This window comes from Dasypus novemcinctus, chromosome 7, assembly GCF_030445035.2.
Source record: "Dasypus novemcinctus isolate mDasNov1 chromosome 7, mDasNov1.1.hap2, whole genome shotgun sequence".
Lineage (NCBI taxonomy): Eukaryota > Metazoa > Chordata > Mammalia > Cingulata > Dasypodidae > Dasypus > Dasypus novemcinctus.
Window position 1 is genome coordinate 118237708 of NC_080679.1, and position 18086 is coordinate 118255793.

The 18086-nt window shown below is 35.4% G+C and overlaps 1 protein-coding gene across 1 annotated transcript in view; it reads right to left on the reverse strand.

Annotated features, from left to right (window-relative positions):
• Positions 1 to 17331, reverse strand: part of SLC35F5 (solute carrier family 35 member F5) — a 41277-nt gene extending 23946 nt beyond the window's left edge. The window contains exons 1-9 of the mRNA XM_071216480.1: positions 17038 to 17331; positions 16114 to 16204; positions 15837 to 15978; positions 13087 to 13230; positions 10654 to 10716; positions 7476 to 7557; positions 5908 to 6098; positions 2133 to 2214; positions 879 to 966 (exon numbers count right to left, since the gene is read on the reverse strand). Coding sequence (XP_071072581.1) covers positions 879 to 966; positions 2133 to 2214; positions 5908 to 6098; positions 7476 to 7557; positions 10654 to 10716; positions 13087 to 13230; positions 15837 to 15978; positions 16114 to 16204; positions 17038 to 17077 — 923 coding nt within the window. The 5' untranslated portion in view covers positions 17078 to 17331. The remainder of the gene's footprint in view (positions 1 to 878; positions 967 to 2132; positions 2215 to 5907; positions 6099 to 7475; positions 7558 to 10653; positions 10717 to 13086; positions 13231 to 15836; positions 15979 to 16113; positions 16205 to 17037) is intronic.
• Between the last annotated feature and the right edge of the window lie 755 nt (positions 17332 to 18086).

The window sequence follows — 18086 nt, forward strand, 5'->3', positions numbered from 1 at the left end:
CTACCATATACATGGTCACACATATCTCTAAACTTTAAAACAAGGCTGCAAAGTAAATAATACTATCACCATTTCCTTGAAAACTCTTTCAGAGTTTAAGAAAATTGCCCTGAGGTAAAGTGCAGAGCTGATTTAAGCTAACAACACTCCACTAACCTACTCTGCTACCTTGTCTGATTTCTCATTTTCCCTCTCACAAAAACAGCAGCTTTATCAAACCAGTGTATCTTTTTTGTGTAGTGTCTGTGGGCTAAGCCCTATGCTGAGCCTTTGGCAAGTATAACACCAGGCCCGGGTCTTTAAGTTGTTTACAAGCCACTAAAGAAGATAAGACAAACATACACAAAGTTAAATAAAAGACAAGATCAACAATGCAGATGTTTTACAGTATTAGAAAACTGCCAATTAATCAGAAGCTATATGAAAGATCACTTAAGGCTGAGACAATTAGAGAAGACTACAAGTTAAGGTTTTTAAGAGGAAGTAGAGAATATAGTTTTAGAAAGTAAAAATGAAAAAGAAAACTTGTCTTAAGGAAATAGAAACTTGGGAGGTTACAAGGATTAAGGTGGCATTTCATATGAAAGCACATTAGTGCAATTACTTAAGACGAATCAAAAGCTGCATTGGAATCAAAGCTGCCATGGGGTCCTTCTCCCAATGGCTGTTACTAGAAAGTTTGGAAAAGAAGTCAAGGCTATGAGGCAGAGATGAGAAGCACAATGGCCATTTAAAATCTTTTCTTATTCTCATCTTCCTTTGCCTATACATTATAATATAATATAAACTATCTAGTATCACTGCCAGACATTTTTAAAATGTATTTTTAAGCATAATGAACTAACTACAGTGAACTAGCTATTACACTATACTCTTACCTTAAAATTACAGCTAATAGTTTAGAAAGGGTAAATCTATCTCCACTGTTACTTGGAAACACTGCAGCAAGGATTAAGGTAAAAAGTCCTATGGGGAGAAGAGGATGAAAAAAAGTACATTAGCTTAAACACTGTGAAAATTATTTACTAACAACTTGATTGTTTAAATAAGTAAATCACATATCTAACTTTTAAACTCTTTCTTGTCATTTTTCAATAAATGAGAGTAAGACTGATGTTACCTAGGCTGAAATGTTCAAAGAAATAAAAATAGTCTCTAAACTAAACCATGCTTTTTTCAACAATACAGATCAAGTATCATCCTATTTATTTTAAACTAGTAAGGGAGTTAAATCAAGCATTCAAAATGACATTCTAGCCTCATCATAATCAAGCCTGTGTGCTAAAAAGTTATTTTTACACCTTCAAAAATACTTCTTTTAAGCCTGAAATAGTATATACTAAACCCACATCAGTGACTACATTTGGGTTTGTGCTAGTGGAAACATGCACTGTTGCCTTTTACGTTATATAATTTCTTTACTGAATTTATAGTAAGCATGTATTCTACAATTTTTTAAAAATACAGTTTTAAAATTAAAATGTAGCTAAGCACTTGATAAATATATCTAAATTTTAAAAAAATTCTTTCATCTGGATTTGGAAGGTGATTCAATTTTAAAAATAAAACACCTTTCACAGGGCAAATTACAGTTCTGAAATAAGCAATTACATTTAGTCTCAGGGTCTACAAAAACATCTTAGGAAGGATATTGAAGGAAAAGACAACTACAATACAAAAAACCACCCCATAACATTTTCATATATTTTTGTATAAAAAATACTGTTAAGTATTTGCAGGAATAAACATAGCACAAGGCTATGGCATGAAACTATAAAGATTGTTAGAATTAGTGTAGTATGTATAAAAAAGACAGAAATATGTGTGTATATGTATCAGAAATAGGTTTCAATTTATAATGCAGGGAAATGGATGTGGCTCAAGCAACTGTCCTCCCATCTACCACATGGGAGGCCCTGGATTCGATTCCCAGGGCCTCCTGATGGAAGGCAAGCTGCCTGCACCATGGAGACCTGACAGCCCACGACATGGTGAGCTGGTGCAGCAAGATGACACAAGAAAGGGAGACGAATGGACACAGAAAGCAGACAGCGAGCACAAAACAACAGGGAGGGGGGAAATAAGTAAAAAAAAAAAATTTATAATGCAGGTTTCAAAGATAAATATCTTACCAGAAGTTGAAGACAAAATATTAACTATAGCAACTTGTGTGTCTGAAAGTGCTTCCTGATATGAGAAATTTGCCAAAAACCACTAAAAGAAAATAAAACAAAGTGAAACCTAAAGAATGGCATAGGTTTATTAATATATTTGCCTTTACAATTTATAGTCCCCTCCTTTTTCTCCCCCTAAACATTGTTATAAGAAGAAGTTTTACAAGTTCCTTTGTACTGAAAAGAATCACTGGTTTTGAAAAAGGACAACCTACTTTATCATCAGGTCTATGATCTTTGCTATCTAATTTCCCTTAAGAAATTAATAATAATAGTTGGTTAAATACTAGTAATCAGGTTTCTAAAAAATGATATTAAAATCAAATATATACTCAACATAAAAATACGCTTTATCCAAGCACTGCTAACACTCTATTAAGTTAAAAAAAATCAAACTTGTATTTGAGAAAATTCTCAAGTCTTAAAATATGACATATACAGATGAACACAGCATGAGAATTAAACAAGGTGATGTCTGTGGGGACAGACAGCTTGCTAGCTATCTAGACTGGTATATAAAAAGCTACACATTCACTGTGGAAATTTAGAAATATCCTATTAAAATTGTGACTTTACCAATTGTGATTGTTTCTCTGATTCTCAGTTTGGAGACAAAATCCAAGGGTTTCGATATGAAGGAAATTTTCCACCTATGAGGATTTTTCCCCCCTTCTCTGCTTTTTCTCTTCTTTTCCTCAAGGCTAGGATACTCTTATATTCCCAACTTGTACCTATTTTAATTTACGGAATAACAGACTTCCTTTTGATGAAGCCTGATGTGTGTGTGTGTCCAAAGTTCATTTATTTTCACTTCTGTAGGGTATTCCAATGTATATTACCAAAACTCATCCATTTTTCTGTTGATAAGACACTTTTTTTTAAAATTTCAAAACTATATTGCTATGAACATTCTAGTACATATCTCCTGGTACATACGTGCATGAGTGTCATTAAAGTATATACTAGGAAATGGAATGCTAGATCATTAGAAATGAGCATTCTCAATTCTACTAGATAATGCCAAACTGTTTTCCAAAGTAGCTGTAATAATATATGCTCTTACCCAGTAGAATAAAAGAATTCCTGTTAATCTACATCACTAAGTAATCTCGTTTTTGGAAAACTGTTCAACATAGAACTAATAAAGAAAGTTAACTGCTAGTCTAGCTGTTTTTGACATCTCTGTTACTTACAGAGAGGTATGGATAATCATATTCCATTGAAGACTAATTCATCTCTATTAAAGAGAGGGCTATCGCTGGATCTCTCAGAACTTGTAATTAAGTGAATAGTACAATTTTTAGCATTTAAATTTCAAAGCAGCACTACAGAACATGATCTTAGAGCACTGCTAGAAGAAGATGATCATGGAGAGTCTAACAATCTCCATTTAGTCTATAAAGGATAAAGCCAGAGTGAAACTGTGGCCAAGTAGATTCCATCTGCAGTTCTCTGACTCTCTAGATAATTTCACTTGCCTATCTAAACAGGAAAAGGAGGTATCAACTGATGAAACGGGAAATACCAAACATATAAAGCAAAAAGAGCCATAATCTGCAAGTAATTTGAAGTGCTAGAAAAAAAAAATTAGCTTTACAATGTTTCTCTTATTTATTCCAGAGTTGAGAACAACCACTTAAAAATGGTCAATTCATAAAATTATAAGCTAATAATATATATAATATTTCCTTATTTCACATATGGTGATTCACTGTTAAGTTATAAAAGATAACCTTGGTAAAGCCAATATTACCTAAATTATATTTTTCAGGAAAAAAAAATTAAAATATCAGAAGCCTTACTGAGACAAAATTATTTAAGGAGGTTAGTTAATACATTAATTATTAACTCCTTTTGACCTACACTATCTAATACATTATGAGCCATTAGCCACATGTGCCTACTGAGCAACTATAATGTGGCTAGTATGAATTGAAATGTGCTACAAGTATAAAACATGCATAAAAGATTTTAGTATACCCTCAAAAAAGAACATAAATTATTCATAATTTTTATATTGGCAACATGTTTAAATAATATATATGGTGGGTTAAATAAGAGAATTAGAATGAACTCCACCTTGTTTCTTCTTATTTTCTGTTTAACATGGCTAACTAGAAAAATTTAAAACACATATTTAGCCTTATGCTTCTATTAAACGGCAACTAATTCTAGACTTTACCTAAGTTAACATTTAGTAAGTTAGGTTTCCAGAAAGCTATATTCTTGGTCTGTATTACTCTGACTTCCTATAGTAATGTATGTAAAGATTAACATAGCTGTTTGCTGTCAGAATTATTTAAAGTTAACAACAAAAAAAAGACTATTATTTGTTCATATTTGCAAACCTGATATACAGAACAGTACCTTATTATAAAAAAAGGTGTGTAATAAATTTCATGTAGAGTTTTGCAGTAGAAAAAGTATGCCTACCCAGTGAACTGGGATTCTTCCTTTTAATAGACAGCGAGCTGCTGAACTCATGTGGTTTTCCCTTTTGCCCTGCCTGCCAAGTTGCCAAGAAATAAGCTGTGTGCTCCCCTGAAGGAGAGTTCTTCCTTTAAATTGAAGTTCCTGATAGACTCATCCCCTCCCAGCCAGCTCCCTCCACCCTCATTAGTCATTTAATCTGGCTCTTACCTTTCCACCATTGTTTTAACTTTTCCCATACTGATACTTTTATTACCCATCACTCCACCTCTTTGAAAAATTAGGTAGCATATAATTAAAACTTTTTGATCCTGTCTTACACTCATTTAAAACAGAAATCACAACTAATAGTATAATCCCAATATACGAGACTTTTCATTATTTTTATTATATATGCAATTATTATATAACTCCCAAAGATTTTCTTTTGCTATGCATAGAATATATTAATCAAGTTATCACCAAAATAGAGACTATTCAGGAATGGAGAAAAAGAAAAATGCGCTATGTAAACAATGAGTATGAGGCAAAATCATGAAGTAAATTAAAAAACCCTTATAACCAGGGGTAAAATATCAACCCAGGTAACAATGCATTGTCTAGTGTTTTAACATGCTCAGCATAAACCTGAATTTTAAAGGCTCATATTAAACTCTGGATTAGGCTCCTTCTAATGATCCATACATAAAATAGCACTGAAATTCATTTTTTTATATTCTAATCTTCAGTTTTTACTAACTCATACAAGTTTCCAATTTAGCCTCAAACAGTAATATTTTATTTACTGTACCTAAAGCATATTCTTCAGTCTCTATATTAAAACTCTATATTAAAACAATAGTGCAGCTATCAACAAAATTCTAAGAAATTCTGGAGACGTGTTTACTGAGTACTTGCTAAAATAATACATGACCTTAAAACACAACATGTTTTACATGAACTTAAAACCACAAGAACACTTACTTGAAGAAATTAATGATATAGGAAACCCTATCTGACAATTATTACCAGCCCTTGTGCATATCAGTGTGAAATAACTATTCATAATGCTAACTCTGAGGCAATGCAAAATTCTGAAGAACTTCCCAAATTATATTTGGTGTTAGTGTTACAGGATTTATTGAATTCTAATTCTCTAAGGACAAATATTTATTAACTGATACCCTAATTCCCCAGGAAATCTAGACAGCAGAGTTTAAAGTCATGATTAAGCAACCTAATAGTCTTATATTTCAATACTATATTCTTGGTATGTAATACTGCCTTACAATTCAAGTTCCAAACACAAAAGAAAGAGACCTACCACAAAGCAAAAAAAAAAGCTTATTTTTGCTACTTGAGTTGCAGTAAGCTTCCCTACAGTTTTCAGTATAGATTCTTGTTCCTTCACAGCAGGATAGGACATGCGTGACAACTTAGCTTCCAATGCATGGCTTGATGGAAGTTGTCGAATCTCCATAATATTACTGAACCGCACACGAGACTTTTTGAGAGCTTAAAAAAAAAAAGGTATAGTACAAAATTATTAAACGTTTCCCTTGCATCCATCAAAAGTTGTAAGTTTTAGTTTACTGACAAAGCATATTATTTAATCCATCTATGATCAGATGGAAGAGTCAAAATAAACCAGAATTGTATAATTACCAGGGGCAGCTTTGTTCATTCAAAAGAGTTAACAGGAAAAAGTTTGTTCTATAAAAATTTCTTAAGGGTTTTAAAGTGAGCCCAATATTCAAACAAGATTCTGCAATTCTCGCCGAGTGCAATGAGTGTGCCACAATAATGGGGGAGGTTGTGGTGTGGGAGGAGTGGGCTGGGGGGATAGGGGGTATATGGGAACCTCTTATGTTTTTCATAATGTAACCTTTTTTGTGATGTACGTATCTTCAAAAAAATACAATTGACAAAAGTGATGGGGGTGGGGGATGGGGTGTGGGTTATATGGGAACCTCATGTTTTTTTAATATAACATTCTATGTAATCTATTAACTTTAAAAAAGTTTTATTAAAAAAAGGTTCTGCAATTGTGTGCATTACAACGAGCTAGTTCAGGATTGTGTATGTTTTTTTAAATCATTTATAGTAAAACTTTCTTAGGCAAACACGTAGAACATTCCTTTATAAGTCCATTTCTTGCAGGTGAATGCTATGAGTAATACTGTGCCTTATATTGAAGCTGAAATTCTTTACTAAATTGACAGGAGTAGCAAAACTACTCTAATTTGCTATCAGATCTTTTGGGAAGCATGGTTGAAGAGGATATTTATTTTTTAAAAATACATGATGACAGAAGTGGCTGTGCCTCAATCAGCTGGGCTCCCATCTACCATACAGGAGGTCCTGGGTTCACGTCCTGGGGCCTCCTTGTGAAGGCAGGCTTGCCTACTCACTGCTGAGCACCGCCCGGCACGCGGATGCCATGGAGAGCTGACTCAGCAAGATGACGCAACAAAAGAGAGACAAGCAAAGAACATAGAGGAGCATGCAACGAATGGACACAGAGAACAGACAGCAAGCAAACCGCAAGGGGGGAGGGGAAATAAATAAATACAGACACAGAAGAACTCACAGCAAATGGACAGAGAGAGCAGACAGAAAACAAAAAGGCACGGGGTGGGGGATTAAAAAAATACATGATCACACCATAGAGATTTCTGGTATCTGCAAATTATTCTCTGTTAAATTAATGCAAAAAGGGCTATACTAAATCAGACTCACAATTCAGAACACTTCAGGCCTAGCAAACACTATGTAGAACAGAAAAATTGTGAAGTGAACCCAATCAATCTGCACAATCACATTTGGGGTGGCTTGAATAAAGATAAGATTTCGACCCATTTCTCAGTAATGAAATGCTAAGTTTTTTCTTACTTTTTTCAGTATCAGTGTTTGTGCTCTCAGGTTTTTCACTTGGAAGATCATGAAATTTCACAGGAACATACAAAGGTTCACTCTGGAATGTAACAGAAACAAATATAAAAAGCAACTAGAATAGCTGATATATGGGATAAATTTTAAATGGATGATACCATCCAAAAACTAGCTGTTCACCATCATGTTACAGCATTAACTTTCCCAAAATGCATTTTCAAGGTTTAAAAAGGAAACTCATTTAAAAGGTCCATCTTGAAGATAAATCTTGTTTAAAGCCTCAGAGGAATGAAATTGACTTTGATAATTAAACAGTGGAATGATCATATGTTGAATTCTGTAAATAAAAATTTATTAACTTATAATATGCTATACATAATAAAAATACTCTTTACACTGTATTTTAAAAAAAAAGGAAACTCAGGGAAGCAGATGTAGCTCAGTAGTAGAGCACCTGCTCTACTACTCAGGTCCCAGGTTCAATTCCCAGTATCTCAAAAAAACAACTGATCCATATAGGCACAAGGACAGAAAAGAATCTATTTAAAATTTAGTAGTTTAATACAACACTGGCACATTATGATATTTAATATTTAAATGCCATGAAAACAGACCTTTCCATTAACAGATTATCTTCCAGCTATTTTCATTCATTCTTTTAACAAATACATATTATGAGTTCCTGTTATGTCACTGTTCTAGATCCTAAGGCTATATAAGATTAAGACAAAGTCTCTGTCCTCAATGATTGAAGAGTCTAAAGGGGAAGGCAGACAACAGACAATATATGCTATGTATTTATATTTGCCAAATTGTTTCCTCTTATTGCTTAAGATTCAATGAAATCCATAGACAGCCAAAGTAGATACCCCAAGTAGTGGGGCTCCTGAGGGCTCTAGAGACACCCAGGTCCTATGGTCATGGCAGATAGCTCTGGAGTTTGGTGCCTTGCCAGCGGGCCATACTTTGGAGTTCATGCACCTGAGTATGACAAAATTGGATTCAGATGTGACTTCTCTACCATGCCTCTTCTGTCCCTATTTGAATATACAGTTGGTGCTGGAGGTGGTAGATGTACATGTGCCAGCTGGGCCCTGAGCCTCAGCAGAGTTACACCACCTCCTCTCCAGTTCGCTGGAGGTGAAGATGGACAGCCACCACACCAAGGTAGTGAGAGTCTACAATTGCAAGCAAAAGAGTCCCATGCATCAGCCATATGGAATCTAAGCCCCCTCTCTATTAGAGTGGGCATCACCATCCTGGAAAACCTCAGGCTTAGGGAATAAAATATGGACTAGAGTGGACTTACTGATACTCTATTATAGACTTATTGGGATTCTAGCAATGGAAGAAATTATATCATTTATGTGGACACAGTGGCCAGTGGCGGTGCTGAAGTCAGGGAGAGGGAAAAAGAGGTTTAATATGGGGACATTTTCGGGACTTGGAATTGTCCTGAATGACATTGCAATGACAGATACAGGCCATTATATATCCTGCCTTAGCCTACAGAATTGAGTGGGAAAGAGTGTAAACTACAATGTAAACTATAATCCATGCTTAGTGGCAATGCTCCAAAATGTGTTCATCAATTACAATGAATGTACCCACGCTGATGAAAGAAGTTGTTTATGTGGGGAAAAGTAGGAGGTGTGGGGAGTGGGGTATATGGGAATCTTATATTTTTTTATGTAACATTTTATGTAATCTAAGTATCTTTTAAAAATAAATTAAAAAATAAAAGATTCAATGAAACCAAAAATTCCTGGTTTTAATTAAGAAGAAAAAAAAAGCTACCATTTACTAGTTCTTACTATGTACCAGGTACCAAGTCCTAAACAGTTAAACATACATTTCTCATTAGTCCTCACAACAACCTTATAAAAGTTATTTTAAAAGAACTTTTCTAGAACCTGAGATATAAAATAACCAAGTTGTATATATGCAAATTAAAGCCAGGTTTGTCTGACCATGCTCTAAAATTCCTTATTTTTAGGTGGTTCTAAAGTTAAGTACTTTTGCAAATTTTCTCAGATGATCTATAGTTAAGGCACAACTCTCCAACTAGGCTATTTCTTACATTAACAGAAAATACTATTTTTCTGTGATTTCTCCTTTAAGTTCTGGAAGAGAACTCCACCAATGAAAAATACTCAGTAAGTGAAAAGACTACAAAACTTGGAATTAAACAGTTTCTTTGTTATACTGAACTCTCTATTACAGCATCTGGCCTAGGGCAATTAGACATATACATCTTATAGGTAATAGCAAGAGTTAGTAGAAGAGTAGATAGAAAAGTAAGCTGCTATCTTAACCATGCCTTCAGCAATGATAAAGAGAAATGATTTTGAACTATCTTATCAACCCTTAAGGTCTCAGAGAAAAGAAATGGTGTTTACTCTAAGCTTCATAAACTTTTCACAATACCTAGTAACCTACTCTGCATGCCACTGTCATTGCAAAAAAAAAAACAAAAAACTAGATAGTCAAAAAAGATCACCAAGGCACTACTTCACAAAATGGTATTAAATTTTAAAGTAAATAAAAAATTTTTCTCAGATAGAACGCAAAATTTGGCAAAAAAAGAAGTATTGCCAACAATACATTTTAAAGAGATTCTAAGTGATGGCATAAAAAGAACAGATTTACATTCACTATCTCTCCAACAGGATTATAAATTAAAATTATAAATTACTTACTTGCTTATTAATTGATACTGACAGATACATGTTCTCACACACTAGAAAATAAGCTGTATTTTCAGAGCTTAGAACAAATGCCTAGCACATATTAGGTGCTCTAAAAATATTCCATGGAATAAATTAATGAACAATCTGGGTATATAGTCTCAGTGCCAAGCAAAATATTTGTTCCTAAATGATGATGATGTAATAATGAATACAAAGTGATGAAGGTGGTAAGAAACAAAGAAATGTCCCTTACTATTTCATTCTTAAATTGTTCCCTCTTTCCCACTGTCTCCAGAAGGAGGGGAATTGCTTATCTCCAGGCCCCAGGTATCCTTTAAGGAAGAAAGTACCAAATTACAGTTTTCACAGAGAATATTCAATATTGAGCTATATCTATATCCTATTAGTTATGATGCCATTGAAGCTGTTCCAGTTCTTCCTGCCATGGCTCAACTCCACATGATCTGTTCTTCTTAAGAAACACTTACCAAAGAACTATTCATAGTTGTCTCTGTTGTGCAAGCAGTAAAGTAACCTTCAGCATCTGCAAACTAATACAGAACACAGGACATAAATTTCAGTTAAATTCAGTTTATAAAACAGGACTAGTAAGACACAGCTCTAAGGAATAGAACCAAAAAATAAGAATAGACCTGTAATAGGATATCATTAATAAAGATAAAAGCTTATGACTGAATACTATATGCCAAATATTCAACCATGCAGGGTAGGTATTATTATCTTCATTTATAGATGAGGCAATTGAGGATTAAAGGTCTCATCTAAGCCACAGAGCCAGGATTAAAACCCAAGTTAGTCTTACTCCAAAGCTTATTAAAAGGGAAAGGCTGAGTGGATTAGTGAAAAAGGCAAATAACATATTAGTATTATAATGAAAATACGTTTGACCTCAATATTCCCTGAATGGATCCCAGGGTCTTGAGCACATTTTGAGAAAAACTGTACTAGTGCTGTACAAGCTTGATTTCATTTAATACCCACAATTACCCTATCATCTCTCTTTGACAAACAAAACCAAGGACCAGAAGGTTAAATAACTTGCCCAGGGTCATACAACTAGCAAGTGTCAGAGCAAGCAGGATTTAAACAACAGAGAACAGTGCTCTTAAGGGAAATAAAAAATGGAATCAATGTAGAAAAATGGACAACACAGACAACTCACAAAAGAATTCCATTGGTCAATACACATATTAAGGCAAACAAATACATGCAGATTAAAACAAGATGCCACTCTTCACCTATCGAACTACCAAATTTGGGGGTTTTAGTAAGGGTTCAATCTCAAATACTGCTAACAAGTATGAACTGATACAACCATTCTAATAGGCAATTTCGCAATAGGAATCAAAAGCTTTAAACATGACATTTTATACAGCAATTATGCTTTTAGGAATTTGCCCTAAGTAAATAATTACATATGTGTGTAAAGATGTTCCTATTTACTTATATCAAAAGAAAAAGCAATCAACTGCCAAAGGCTATTTAAATAAAATAGGAAAGATGATAACATGTATATTTATTATCTTGGAAAAATATTCATTGTATCTTTTCAGTGAAAAATGAAATCAGGTTACAAAACAATACATGCAGATTAAATCTATTTGTTATAAATAATTTTTAATACAGGCACATAAACATAAAACTATAGATAGTACTAAATATTTATAGCAGTCTTGAGATGGTGGGATTATGGGTAGATTATTTTTATTCTTATCATAGTTTGTCTTCAACAATAAACATTTATCACTACTAAAATTAAAAAACATTTTAAAACGTTCTAGTATTCCTAAAGAAGAGAGAAAGTTTTTGATAACATACTGTTAAGTGCAAAAACCAAGTTATAAAAGAGGACATAGCACCAATTCCATTTTTATATAAGATAAAATGAAAAGACAAACGTGTAACTATATGGCAAGATATAAGCCAAAATATTATCAGTGGATATTCCTTGAATAGCACAATTATAAGTAATCATTATCTTCTTTTTGTTCTTCTATATTTTGTAAACTTTCTACAATGTACATATATTAATACACATACAATGTATTTCTACATGTAATACTAAAATGTACATACATTTCTATAATACACGTGTATTAGTTTTGCAAAGTAAAATTTATTTATAGTTTTGCTAAATTAAATTTGTATGGGTACATGAGTGTACATCTCTAGGTTTCACCTAGGATTATTGAAAAGACCCTGATAAAAATCTAATGAGCATATTTTTAAAGAATGTACTTACTAGATAAAACAAGAAATAATACTATTTTAACACCCCTCTCTGAATTATACACATAAAAGAAAAGAAAAAACGGGACACTTTTATATTCTTCATTCTCAAAATTCAAAGTTTCTGTTTCTATAAGATACGTCACTATGTAAACTACCATTTCTTGCAACACTATGAATCATCATGTTATGTTACACCAATGAAAGAACATAATTTCATTATCCAAATACCTGAAACATGTCCTAAAATAAGCTATTTTCATTTTAATATTTAAAATCTTCAATTATTTTACTTTTACAATCAGCTTTTCAATAAATCAGATGACACTCATCCAGTCTGCAAATGACTAAAGACTATTTTTCCTTTTCCTTACTTTTTGTCTTCCTCTCCACATTGATTTTTGGCTATTCAGAAATTTTAACAACTCAGAGGATGTAATAGGGTAAGGGAATGACACTAATTATGTACCTCTGATTTCTTGTAAGATATTCCAATACTAAGTTGATCAGAAGAATAAATTTAAACATTTGTCCAAAATCAAGTTTTTCTTCTGCTACCTTCACTCAGATGAGTAACTTACATATGGCTGTCCTTAAAGAAATTAATGTACCTTTAAACTTTGAAAAAATAGACCCCATCCCCACCAAACACTTAAAAATAAAAAACTCACAAAAGCAGCATGCTTTCCTCGAAATCCTCTTGTACACTGTTGTCTCCATGGCTTCCAAATAATAAAGCCCAAAAGGTACAAAACAAACATAGATGTTTTTGCAAAGGTGCTGAAGAATGGTTTGTTGTACTGAGTAAAAACATACTGTAGAGGAAATACAGAGACAACTATGAGAGTACTTTAAACCTTATTACTCATCTCTACTGAAATAGGGCTAATGCATGCTTTTTAAAAACTCTTCAGTAGTTCATCTGCAAAAAAATTTTAGATTTACTTCTGAATATTGTTTTTGCCTTGCATATAAAGGATAATATCCCTTAAAAAAGCAGCAACAACCTGCAAAAAAAAGTTTTATTCAACATTCACTGAGAACCAACTGTGCAACAGGACCTGTGCTGGAGGCTAAGGAAATAGCTAGCAATCTAGTATAGGAAATATGTAAGAGAATACAACATAATGTACCAAGTACCATGACAAAGTATATAAGGTACATGGGAGCATCAAAGGGAAACAGAACAGTTTGCAGTTAAGGAAAAGTTTGCCTAGAGAGGTAATTCTCAGCTGTGACTAAAAGGCTAATAAGACCCCAAGGAGAGGAAACAGCATAAAACAAGGCACCAAACCATGAAAAAGAATGCAATGTGAAGAAAACTGCATGAAGTTTAATGTTGTTATGAATTTATATGAAAACCTGCAGTTTTCATTGAAATTGGAAATAGCATTAGGAACACATGATTTTTTGCCTCCTAAAATAAAAAAAAAATTCCACCAATATTCATTGAAAAGGCCTAGAAGAAAGGACAACTCAAGAGGAATGAGCACCTCTAGGATACAGATGGTAGTCTGTACCATTTCACACTAGAAGAAATCCTCTCCCTGAAGAAATGGTCAAATCATCATGGAATGGGGCAGATGTTTAAGATAAACCCAGGGATTTTGTGCCAAAAGCAAAAAGATTAAGGGGGTGATAATAAAAAGGTATGTATGCCAATTTGAAGGGATGGGGGAGATAGATAAGGAAAAAGTGTGATTTAAAAGATAACAGATGCAATGTCTGATTTTTGTTTAGATCCTAACAAACAATAGATGTCTCTGACAATAAGGGGGGAAATCTAAATATGGATTGGGTATCAAATGATTTTAAGGAATTATAGTTAATGTTGTTAGCTGTGAAAATGGTATAGTGATTGTATTTTTGAAAAATAAAGTCCTTTTCCATTTTAGAAGAATATGAAAGAGTTTATGGGTGAAATGACATGAGGCCTAGAATATGCTTTAAAATGCTCTGGGGGGGGGGAAGATTAGGGAGGAGCTGATAAGGCAAGATTAACAATGTTGGTAATTTGTGAAAAGTGAGTGATGGGTGTGCAGAGATTATACTCTACTTTTCTATGTTAAAAAACTTCCATGACAAAAAAGATTAATTTTCTTTTTGAAACACACAATTTATCTCCAAGGTTTTTAAGCACAGTTGGCTGAAGAACTGGACATTTATACAGGTTCTTGGGTACAAAATTATAAAATGTCTTCTTTCTAACAGATTCTCATTTTCAAAAATAGAGACAAGTATTTTTTTTTTATCTTGCTTAGATGTAGACTGCTAAGTTTATTAATATAATCAGATGTCTTTGTCCTAGATTTTATTACCTGCTGTATGAAAAACAAACTATTTCCCTGTCAACATTAGAGATTTCTTTGAGGTTAAATGACAAAACATTTACTTCAAAGGGTTATAACAGAAGTTTTAAGTGAAAAATAAATGGTCTTTTGCAGAGATTGCATGCAAGTTCCTATTTGTGCCCTCAGAGCTGTGTATCTTGAGATGGGGGGTGGGGGGTGGGGGAGATAAATGGCCTTTTGTATTTCAAAGCCTAATTCCAGAGAGGCTAAAAATCTATTTATTCATGAAACCTTTGCTAAAGATCATGTATACAATGTCAATGTCAACTACTTACTTTCAATGTTAACTATTTCTTTAGCTATTATGTGAAAAGATTTGCACTGTATCATACCTCTTCTTTTGACACGGAAGTTCACTTTATAAGTGATAGTTTCCTTTTGTATATTTGTCTTAAGTATATAACATGTAAGTTGAAATGCAGTCATTTCTGAAAATAAGAGTTGCTTAACTTTTTATAGGGATCATTATCCAAATGGAATAAAGTAATTACAAGTATAAAGAAAAGTCAGCTGTGAAACCAAAATACATTACTACCAATATGTCATCAATAAAGACAAAATAAAATTTAACTAAAAGGCAATCATTGTATAACATGCAAGTCACAATAATGTGAGTCAGCAAACATACAAATGTGCATGCAACCATGTATGCATATTAATAATGATATGTACGTGAAAAGTTAGATCACTTTACTTCATTTGCCCAAAAACATTCTTACTTTCTACTAAATGGTGACAGATTGTTTTTCTTTTAGGATAAAAATAATATTATAGAAAAAGAAACTGAATTTAGAAAAGATCAATTCAAATACCTTCATATAGTAAGAAAATGTATACTGTATAGTCTCTATTTCTAAATTATCCTCCCCCCTAAAAGGTACAAGATACAAGAAAACTGGATGAAATCAAAAAGGGTACCCTTTCAGTCTCAACCTGAATTAACACTAATGCAATCTCAAAGAAAATAATCCAATATTCAAAATACTGCTTTTAGTAGGCATGAGAGACAGTAATGGCTAGAGATACTACAAGTTCCTATAAAGTAATACTCCTACTAAAGAATTACATACCGAAGTAAGTTCTGAGGAAGCCACCCATATCACATCAACAAGCAGGAGAATAACAATCCCCAGAGCCATTCGCCTCCGCTGAGTGAAACCACTGCTCTGGGAATTCATTCGGTTCATGATAAATACACACACCATTTGCAGTCTGTTATTTAGAAAAGAGAGATCACATTAGAGATGTTTTTGAAAAGATGAGAAAATTATTGTAAAAGAAATATCTCCTATTTGCTAGCATTTAGTGTTCTGTATAAAAACTTTTTATTAAAGGTGTGGAATTTACCTTATTTTAAGGGCTTTTCTGAGGTCTTCAAAAGCAATGCCTGAAAACTTGGCAGATCTGAGTCTGAAAGGAGGTGAAGAACTCAACACACCTAAAAACAACAAAATTATGCTTATATAAAATCAACATCTCAAAATAAGATTCATCACGTCTTTTTTTTACCCTGCACCTTCATCATGAAAGCAACTGTGAAAAAAATACCAAAGTGTTTAGTATAATTGGACGCTTTCCTCTATTTTCATATCCATTGTAGCTTCAGGTTATAGAGTATCCGGTGCAGAAGGGGGGGGAAGCAACAGTCAACATATGGCATATTTTAAAATAGTTAATTGCTAGAAAACAGCCTCTCCAAGTTTCAGACATACAGAACTCCCTATGCCTCTCCCTCCAGAGAACTCCAACCCAGGCACAGGGTCTAGACAAATGCCTGCTCCTCAAAGTTGTCTTTTCTGTCCTCGATCTCCTGGAGTGGAATTTGGTTATCTGAGAGGAGGTGATTTGTTGTGGCTCTTGAGGACAACTTTCCAATCACCTCACGTGATAAAAGAAAAGGATCCTCCATGCTCCACCCACCCAACTGCTGTCACAACATCGTTATTTTAGATCAAATTCAAGAGGAGAGAGGGAACAGCTGTCAAAGAGAACCCTCCTAACAGGAGAGAGAAAAAAACAGTTAAGCCAGGGTCGCCTCCCCAGGGCGACCACCAGCGAGCGAGAGAGAGGCGGCAGCTTCCTCGATTGCCGGAGCAGAGAGGGGGCTCGTACGCCCGTCAGCCTCCCCCCGAAACGCCCCTAGAGACAGACCCCACGTCAGGGAGGGCCAAGTCGGCTGCCACCAGGGGCTGGAGGTGGGGCTGCTGGCGGGGTCTCAGGCCGGGTGGGGCTCCGGGTGACCTCAGGGCCCCCCACCCCCTGCCTGCCTACCTGGCTTCCCTGCCCCGCGCTGGCGTCGTGGCGGCACCATGAGCGGACTCGGCCGGGCCCAGCCGCCGTCCAGCGCTGCGGCCGCGGCCTCGGCCTCACAGAGCCATCGCCGCGGTGGAGGCCGAGACCCTGAAGCCGACGCCGCCCGGCTCCACTTAGCCCTGGGGGGCAGGGAGCGGGCGAGGCGACTACACCCAGCAGTGAACGACGGCCGCCGAGGCCCGGAGTTCGGCCCTGGCCCCGACCCCGCCCCCGAGCGGCTGGCCTCGCGGCCCCGCCCCGCGTGCGCACAGCGGAAGCGCACGACTTACGTCACGGCGCGCGACAGCGGATCGCCCCAGGGCGCGTTTCCAGGGTGACGCGGTGGCCCGGGCGGGGAATTGCTAAACCGAGGTGGCATAATTTGGCTGAAGATGCAGCGGTGAAGCCGGGAAGGATCCGGAGATAGGCGAAAGGGAAGCAGAGCGAGATGGGGGGAGGAAAGGGAAGAAGGTGTGGGTGGCTGGAGCCAGAAGGAAAGACGTGCGAGGTGGCTGGGCGGCTGCACGGCCCCGCCCTGGAACGAAAGCTGTCAATTCCCTTTCTTACAAGGTTCCGCCACCGAAACTTTCGATTTCCCTTTCTCTAGGAATGAACCAAAAAGCAAAGTGGCTTGGGAGAACTTTTTCTTCCTGGATTCTTTTGTATATAAACTGGATCCCAGCCCTGCGAGTCACGTACAAACTGTTCACCTCGCTCGGCCTCAGTTTCCTCATCTTAAAAATTGGGGATAATATTAGTCCCTGCCTCCTCTCTTATTTCCTATGTATACCAGGCTTACCTGAGTTTACATATGTGAAGAGGTTAGATCATGGCACATAGTAAGAACTCCATAAACGTTAGCAATTATTAAGCTGCACAGTTCCTTCTTAAATTTTATCTCTTCAATATCACCTACCAAAAAAGACTGGACCAGTGTCCTGATTTGTATTTGGGAGGAGGGAAGACTAAAGGGCTCTGTGATTTAACTGGAGTCGTTTACCACCAGTGCACTTTTTTAAACCTCTTGA